We start from the raw sequence: 9,475 nt of genomic DNA, 5'->3' as shown, positions 1-9,475 counted from the left end.
GCTTGGCCTGCTGTGTTCATCCAGCTCTGCACCCTGCTGTTCAGCTTGTCTGCCATCTTTCTGCAAGAGCAACTAACTTAGTCTCCCTCCGAAGTCTTTTTCCTTTGGGGTTGAAAACAATTTTTTGCTTCAGGTGTCTATCCAATTTACTTTTGAAAGTCTTGATTCAGTCTGCCTCACATGCTTTCGAGCAGTATGCTCCAGATCGTAACTGGAAAACATTTTAATTCTGTTGTCTTTGGTCCTTTTGCCAATTATCTTAAATCTATTTTCTCACTCTGTATTTGCTGTATTATCCACCAATTCCATGAGCTTGACGATACCTCTTGAAGTTTATTACAAATCACAATAGTTCCAGGTTTTGTCAATTGCAACTTTTGAAGTTGTAGCATCTACACCCAAGTCAGCATCTTTCATATGTAGAAGAAAATCAGGTACTCTAGTCCTCTTGGAAAAACCTCTATATGCTTTCTAGTTTGCAAAACAATCGTTCAACACTGCACCGTTTACTGATCTTCAGCTAACCTTGTATCTTTGTTCCTGTGTGCCTTTTATTTTGTGAGTGTCCATCTTGCTGGCAGATGTTGTTACACTTTATGAAAAATCCACGTAGAACACATCAACTGCATTACCTTCATTGACCACTGATGTTTTTTGTAAACAGAATAACAATCAAGTTGATTAAACACGTTATTTTCCATGCCCCTTTCTTAAAATGTTTGCTGAGATGTAGTTCCATGATCACTGAAGATTTTTCCAAGTGACTTATATTTTTGAAGAAAAACTGAGAACATGTTTGACAATCAACTATGCGTGCACTGCAGCCAGTCCAGATCTTACATGAGCACTCCAAGCAGAGCTGTTAGAATTTGGTTCCAAGCAATTGTTCTGAGGCCAAAATTAATATTCCAATGCAGCTCCACTTGAAATTGGCAAAATCAGCCATAGAGGAAATTGAACCTCAGCTATTTACGATGTCACCTTGGCTCATTTTTTTCAAGTTAAAAGGTTATGCGTTCAGGACCCCGGCCAGAGACTGACTGCGTAGTACAGGTTGACACACAAATGCATCCTGAGAGAGCGCTTAAGTGTCAGAAGTGTTGTGTTTCTGGTAAAACTTTGAATTTGCCTGTTATATCTGTTAATTATATATTCATTGTATTTAAATATATTGAAGTGTGGTTATTAATTCAGGATTTAGTTTTGCCCCGTGAAGCAGACAGACTGAAACTTTGAGTTAGGTTGCGTGTATGAAAAGTGTAACTCTAAGTAAATGCTTATAAAATTGAGCAAAGCCTGGCTCCTGATCAACTTCAACTGGTTCTCTAGACCATAACTAAGATAGAAATGAAATATCTTTATGATACTATTGAATGAAGTACAAGTGAATTCTTCTGGTCTGGTGAGAGATTATAGTATATAAATCTCTGATTTCTGCATTGGTGTCCAATTGTACTTCCATTTTCAGTGGAATTTTCCCTTTTATCTTTCTCATTGTATTATTCTGAACTTTTCAAAAACTACTCCATTTGTGGGCATCTTAAATTGAAAATAGAGGTATTTTCCCCTCAATCTAGTTTAATCTAAAGAGCAAATTTTCAAGACAATGTCTTTTAAGAAGGGTCTAGACCTGAAACGTCAGCTTTCGTGCTCCTCTGATGCTGTTTGGCCTGCTGTGTTCATCCAGCTCTACCCCTTGTTATCTCACTGTCTTTAATAACTTTGGTTTTCTCCACAGAAAATTCTGGCACTTGAAACTACAAAGCAGAAACAGATCCAAGAACTTGAACAGAAAGATAGGCAACTACAGACGATGAAAGATCAGTTAGCAAAATCTGGAAGTAATGAGGTCACTGCTCTGCGTAGAAAGCTTGAAGATAAAAATAATGATATAAAGAAGAAAGAACAGCTCTTCAAGTCCTTGAGTGAGGAAACTGAAAATCTGAAAAACAAACTGTCTGCAATCACTTTAAAATGCAAAGAACTTGAAAGCAGCGTTCCAAATCTTTTACCTCAGGTAAAATTGTTTATTCAAGTATTGTAATTCTTATACACATCAGTTGTACTAATGGACCCATTTAATCTTCCAACTTGGATTTTAAAAGGACCATTGTCTGCCAGTAATATTCAGTTGGAGTTTGATCAATAGCAATGGCATATCTGGTGGTGTTCTATCTTTTGTAAAGGAGGTATCTGATGGGGAAAAATGCCCAGGATTTTTGAATATAGTATTTTTCTATATAGATTGAATATGTTCACAGAAATCCAGTCCAATATCTTTGAGATTTCTTCATTAATCAAATTCTTGATACACATTTGGAATGCTGAGGTCTGCACTTTTGAGGAAGTAATGTCCAGTACGTCATCAAAACTGTTTTCAGTGCTTTGGGGCAAGTCTGGCCATGTCTTAGAGCGACAAACAGTACAGCCTCCCCCTCTAGACTTGTATCCATCCCCCAAATGCAGTCAAACACCTTGTTGCAGCTAACCATTTGTGGCATTTTGTCAACTTTATTCATTACAACCCAGAGATGTACAATATTTGCTGCACCAGAGCACCAGTATTTTAAAAAATCCTTTTATTTGGGGTTCATTATTTCATATGAATTTTACACATCTACCCTTTATACTGGTTTATTTACCTAAAAATCAAACTGCTTCTAAATCTCTTAGTTTGTTAATTTATCTTGCCCAATGGTTGTCACTTATTGCTGTATAGTGTTGCCAGTTTTTAATTCAGCACCACACTTTACCTAATCCCTTAATTGACTGCTTCTTAATTAGTTTTGTATCTTAACAAAATCTTCCTGAAATCCTAATTACATAAACATCGGCTACAGTTTCCATGATTACAATATCCTAAATATCTTAGAAATTTTCACATTAATTAGACAATGCCTCCATTTGCTGAATTAGTACCTATGCTATGTAGCCTTTTTAAGTCAGTCATTGTGGCCAATACAAAAGGAAATAGTTCAGCCCATTGAGTACAAACTGTTTCTCTGTAGTGCAGTCCAATCACTTCCATTCTTGTGCTAATTCTCTGTAGCCATGCTACCTTACTTTGAAATATCGTTTGAAGCATTCACAACTATCTCCAGCCAGAAGTGCCTAGTGAATGATCCATCTCCGCCTTCTGCAGAGGTCTCAGCATCACAGATGCCAGTCTTCAACAAATGCTATCACATGGAATGAATCAAAAGAAATGGTTAGAAGCACAGGATACAGTGAAGACCACTGGGCTCTGACAACATTCTGGCGTAAAGACTGAAGGGTTGTGCTACAGAAATTGCCATACCCTTGGCCAAAATGTTCCAGTACAGCTATAACACTGGCATCTACCCGACAATACGGATAATTGCTCAGATATGTTTTGTATGCAAAACAAACCCGGCCAATTACTGACCCATCAGCCTACTCTCGATCCTCAGTAAATTGACGGAAGGTTTCATAAACAACGTTATCAAGCAACACTTAACCTGCTCAATAATCTAACTCTGCCTCATCAGTTACCTTTCCTCCATCATAACGTCAGAAGTGAGAATGTGCAATCATCAGTGCACAATGTTCAGCACCACTCATGATGCCTCAGTTACTGAAGGAGTGCGTATCCTTAATGCAGGAAGACCTGGACAATATCAGGCTTGGGCTGACAAGTGGCAAGTATTGCAATGACATTTGTAACAAGAAAGAATCTAACCATAACCCCTTGACATTCGGTGGTAGCACTATCACTGAATCCCCCACTAAACTGAACTAGTCATATAAATACTGTAATTATGAGAGCAGGTCAGAGGTGAGGAGTCTTGCAGTAAATAGTTTATCACCTGACTCCCTAAACACCACATCCACAAACATTCAGTCCACCACTGGTGCTCAGCAGCAGCAGTGTGTACTATTGACAAGATGTACAGAAGAAATTCTCCAAGGTTCCATAGTGCTCCTTGGTACCTTCCAAACCCACAACCATTACCATATAGAAGGACAGAAGCAGCAGGTATATGGGAACACCACTACCTGCAAGTTCCTTCCAAGCCACATACCATCCTGATTTGGAAATATGTTGCCCAGCCAGTGCAGCCCACTTTCCCTAGATAAATTAATTATTTTGAGGTCATTAACTGCCTTTGTTTTTTTTACTTTACTTTGTATACCTTATTTAAAACTGTTATAATGTTGTACATCTGTATCAAATCACCTTTATCGTGATGGAACCATTCCCGGTTTCTCCCAAACAAAACAGAGATGGCAATGATTGAAATCAGAAATTGCTGGAAAAACTCAGCTGCTCTGGCAGCATCTGTGGAGAGAAAGCAGAGTTAATGTTTCAGGTCCAGTGACCCTTCTTCAGAATGGATTATAGCTAGAAAATTTTGGGTTATATAGTTTGGGTGGTGGGGAGAAGGGCCTGGATAAGTTGAGGAAAAAAATTGAGTCGAGGAAGGAAGAGATGAGTTCTGTGGGGCAGGAGCAGGCAGAAACAATGGATCTGCCCGAGCAGCCCTGTTTGTGAATTTTGAGGAGGAGGTAGAAGCAGCCTGCCTGGCATTGGAGGATTATGAGCTTGGAGGCGGTGGAGGGGAGATCACTGTGTGAAATGACATTAGTGACCATTGTGGACACAGTGGCCTGGAAACATTAACTCTGCTTTCTGTCCACAAATGCGGCCAAACGTACTGAATTTTCCCAGTAATTTGTGTTTTTTTTTCCCCAGTTTCTCCAACTTCACCTAACTTTAGTTAAACTTCCACATCCCTGGAACAATTCTAGTAAATCTCCTCCACACCCTGTCGAGACCCTTCCCAGCCTTCATAAAATGAAGTGATAAGAATTGCCTGCAATACTCTAATTGTGGCCCAGTCAGACTTCTGTAAAGCTTCTGCACAACTTAACAACTCGTACATATATACAGAATTTTGGGCTCTGAAATGACCTGTCAATCTATGTCGATGAAGTCCTGCATTCCTCTATTCTTGCATCCTTTTTAAAACTCTGCCATTAAGTCTGAATTATCTCCCCCTTGTGCCAAAATGGATCACCTCGCACTTATCTCTAATAAATTTCATCTGCCATGTGCTTTCCCGTTCTGCTGGCCTATCTGTACTGAACTTTTATTAATGATCTGGAATACAAACCATCCAGACCAGGTGGTGTTTGCATTCTTGGTATAAGTAGCTTTTCATTGCATTCTGTCTTGCATTTTTAACACCACCATTATTTTTGCCACCTCTGCTTCCGCTAATGTTTTGTTGTCATTCTAAACGCTGATACAAAGCACTTGTTAAGTATTCTAAGATAACAAGGTGTAGAGCTGGATGAACGCAGCAGGCCAAGCAGCATCAGAGGAGCAGGAAATCTGACGTTTAGTTTCTGGACCCTTCTTCAGAAATGGGGGAAGGGGATTCTGAAATAAATAGAGAGAGGGGGAGGCGGGTGGAAGATGGATAAAGGAGCAGATAGGTGGAGAGGAGACAGACAGGTCAAAGAGGCGGATATGGAGCCAGTAAAGGTGAGTGTAGGTGGGGAGTTAGGGTGGGGATAGGTCAGTCCAGGGAGGACGGACAGGTCAAGGAGGCGGGATGAGGCTGGTAGGTAGGAGGTGGGGGGTGGGGCTTGAGGTGGGAGGAGGGGTTAGGTGGGGGGAAGGACAGACAGGTTAGGGAGGCGGGGGCAAGCTGGGCTGGTTTTGGGATCTGGTTGAGGGAGGGGAGATTTTGAAGCTTGTGGAGTCCACATTGCTACCATTGGGCTGCAGGATTCCCAAGTGAAATATGAGGTGCTGTTCCTGCAACCTTCGGGTGGCATCGTTGTGGCACTGGAGGAGGCCCAGAATGGACATGTTGTCCAAGGAGTGGGAGTGGGAGTTGAAATGGTTCGCGACTGGGAGGTGCAGTCATTTGTCGTGAACTGAGCGTAGGTGTTCCACAAAGAGGTCCCCGAGCCTCCGCTTGGTTTCCCCGATGTAGAGGAGGCCACATTGGGAACAGCGGATACAGTATACCGTGTTAGCAGAAAGTGCTGGGGGTCGTGGGGAGTGTGGAGCGGACAAGGTTGTCATGGAGAGAGTGGTCCCTCTGGAAGGCAGATAAGGGTGGGGAGGGAAAAATGTCTTTGGTAGTGGGGTCAGATTGCAAATGGCGGAAGTGCCGGAGGATGATGCGTTGGATCTGGAGGTTGGTGGGGTGGTACGTGAGGATGAGGGGTCTTCTGTTTTGGTTGTTGTTGTGGGGAGGGGGTGTGAGGGATGAGTTGCGGGAAATGCGAGAGACATGGTCAAGGGTGTTTTCGACCACTGTGGAGGGGAAGTTGCGGTCCTTGAAAAACGAGGACATCTGGGATGTCCGGGAGTGGAATGCCTCATCTCGGGAGCAGATGTGGCGGAGGCGAAGGAATTGGGAATAGGGGATGGCATTTTTGCAGGAAGGTGGGTGAGAGGAGGTGTGTTCTAGGTAGCTGTGGGAGTCGGTAGGCTTGAAATGGATATCGGTTTCTAGGTGGTTGCCAGAGATGGAAACAGAGAGGTCCAGGAAGAAGAGACAGGTATTGGAGATGGTCCAGGTGAACTTAAGGTTGGGGTGGAAGGTGTTAGTGAAGTGGATGAAATGTTCAAGCTCCTCGTGGGAGCACGAGGCGGCGCCGATACAGTCATTGATGCAATGGAGGAAGACGTGGGGAATAGGGCCAATGTAACTTCAGAAGAGGGATTGTTCCATGTGTCCTTGTTAATTATTCTAGCCTTGCCCTGTGGCTATAAGCATAAATTTACCCTCTTTATCCTGGATAGATTTCATCCTGTCTCTTGTATCTGCTTACTATTTAGATGTAGTTACAAAATGTTTTGAGCTATCTTTCATATTAACTGCCACATTTTCCTCATTCTGTCTTTGCCAGTCTCATTCTCCTCTTGATTTCTCTGCTTAACCCATCGTTTTTGGCCTAAATCTTGATTGAAAAATTCACTTGATCTGAATCTTATGTTGTACTTTGTTTCTTCATTATTTATTTCAGCCTCATCATTGAAGGAAACTAAAGCCAGGATTCCCTTATTTTTCACCCTTGTTGGAATGTATTACTCTACCTGAAACATCAGATTAAAAACATTGTAATGTTGTTCTGTGACATTTTTCCAACTTGTAAGACAAAATTATTTTCAGTTGAAAAGTGCAGGGAAAATGCTGATTAACCATGCATTTTGCAAGATGGACTGCTGCAGCGATTTACAGCAGCTGATTTTTGACTGTTATGTAACAGACTAAACCCCCTCAAAATATTTGGAGAAGATAGCCTAGACCCTAACTTTTTCATGTTTTAAAGGCAAGTGCCAGGCATTGCGTTCCACATGCAATTCGATAGGCCAAACCACCAGTCTTGAAGCAAAACACATTTATTCATACAGTATAGTTAAAACACAACAAAAGAAAGAAGAAATTGGAATAACTTAACTCTATTGGAAAACTTAACAGAAAAATGGACTTTTTAAACTATTGAACAAGAACAATTCCGATATAATAACATTCCATAAACACACCCTTGGCAAAGGCAAATTCAGTAAAATAGATTGTCTTGGAGGCAATTCTCCAATTCAGGAGGAAAACATCAAAAGAAAACTCAGAGTGCAGCAGAGAGAGCTGTACCTGCAGCTTCCAAACCCAACTTCAAGACCCCCAGCAGCTACTATTACTCAAACTAAAGCTAAAAATCCTAGTTCTGTGGGAGCTTATCCCACCCAGTCAGGCTCCTTTTATTGTTCCAACTTTTCCAAGAAAAAAACTCAAGGCCTTGCAAGCTGTTTATTGGATTCAAATAGACAGCTCAGCACCTCTATCTTAAAACTGCTCTTCAAAAAAAGGACAAAATATACCTCTTAAAGCCATGGTATCTATACGCCTCCCCATAAGCCTCTTAAAGCAATTGTATCGTCACAACTGTCTTTTATTCTAATGTCCCTCATCAGGATTAATTACCTGAAATTATCTGTAGATGTATTAAAGACAAAAGAATACACAGTTAACTTTTGTTGTTAATTTTAAATGCTGAAACGTTTCAAGTTGTCATAGATCCGTACAGCATGGAAACTGACACATTGGGCCAAACGGTCCATGCCAATCATAATCCCAAACTAAACTAGTCCCACCTGCCTGCTCCTGACCCGTAACCCTCCAAACCTTTCCTATTCATGTACTTATCTAAGTGTCTTTTAAAAGTTGTAATTGTGCCCACATACACCACTTCCTCAGGAAATTCATTCTACAAACCACCCTCTTTTTAAAAAAAAAAATGTTCCTCATGCCTTTTTTTAAAAATCTATCTCCTCTCTCCTTAAAAATGTGCCCTCTAGTCTTGAAATCCCCAATCCTAGGGAAAAGGGCACCGACCATTAACCCTACCTATTCCCCTCATGATTTTACAAACCTCAATAAGATTGCCTTTCAAACTCCTATGCTCCAGTGAAAAAGGTCCCATCCTTTCCTTATAACTCAAGCCTTCCATACCCATCAACGTTCTGGTAAATTTCTTCTGAACTCTCTCCAGCTTAATAATATCCTTCCTCCAACTGGGCAACTAGAACTGGACTCAGTACTCCAGAAGACACCTCAGTAATGTCCTGTTCAACCTCAACATGACTTCCCAACTCCTTTACTGAAAGGACTGAGCAATGAAGGCAACCATGCTAAATTGCTTTTTAAACACCCTGCCTGTATGTGATGCAAACTTGAAATAATTATGTACCTGAGCCCCCTAGGCCCCTCTGTTCTACAACACTACCTAATACCCAACCTTTAATTGTTTAAATCCTGCCCTTGTTTGTTGTACCAAGATGCAATGTCTCGCATTTATCCAGACTGAACTCCATCTGCCAATTTTCAGCCCTTTGACTCATTTGATCAAGACCCCTTTTGTAATTTTAGAAAACCTTCTTCATTGTTCACTATACCACCAATTTTGGTGTTGTCCATAAACTTACTAACCATGCCTTGTATATTCTCATTCGAATCATTTAAATAAATGACAAACAAAAGCGGATCCAGAACCGATACCTTTGGAACACTGCTGGTGACAGGCCTCCGAAAAGCAGTCTTTGAAGAGAGTTTGTTTTGGGGCCTCAATTAAGAATGACATTGTTTTTGTTACTTATAGTGCCAAAGTGGATCATCGCATGGAATGGGAACACTCCAAGCTCAACTAAAAGATGTACGTATTCTGGTTATATCGATAGATAATAAGATGAAATAATACATTAAACCAGTTGGTTATATGCCTCTAAAGATAAACTGAAAAAGAAATGAATGGAGGATTGGGTAATGCATCTAAATAATGCAAGAAACAAGTGACTCCATATTAAATTAAAATTAAGACATCATGACCAGTCCCCATCAGTTTAAATCATATATGTTTAAAACAGACTCTTCTGTATGTCATGAAAAGAACAATATCATTATCAGAGACAACAAGGTGCAGGGCTGGATGAACACAG

At 40.9% G+C, this 9,475-nt stretch overlaps 1 protein-coding gene across 1 annotated transcript; it reads left to right on the top strand.

The window, feature by feature from the left end:
* Window positions 1-1,738: 1,738 nt before the first annotated feature.
* Window positions 1,739-9,192, top strand: LOC109936025 (centrosomal protein of 55 kDa-like; the record flags this gene model as incomplete). Its single annotated transcript, XM_048594200.1, has 2 exons — window positions 1,739-2,017; window positions 9,139-9,192. Coding segments are annotated over 2 exons (333 nt in total), but the record flags the coding sequence as incomplete, so codon positions are not given.
* Window positions 9,193-9,475: the final 283 nt, after the last annotated feature.

The sequence above is a fragment of the Rhincodon typus genome, unplaced genomic scaffold (assembly GCF_021869965.1).
Source record: "Rhincodon typus isolate 14 unplaced genomic scaffold, sRhiTyp1.1 hic_rhity00006970, whole genome shotgun sequence".
NCBI lineage: Eukaryota > Metazoa > Chordata > Chondrichthyes > Orectolobiformes > Rhincodontidae > Rhincodon > Rhincodon typus.
This window is presented reverse-complemented; position numbering and strand designations above follow the sequence as displayed.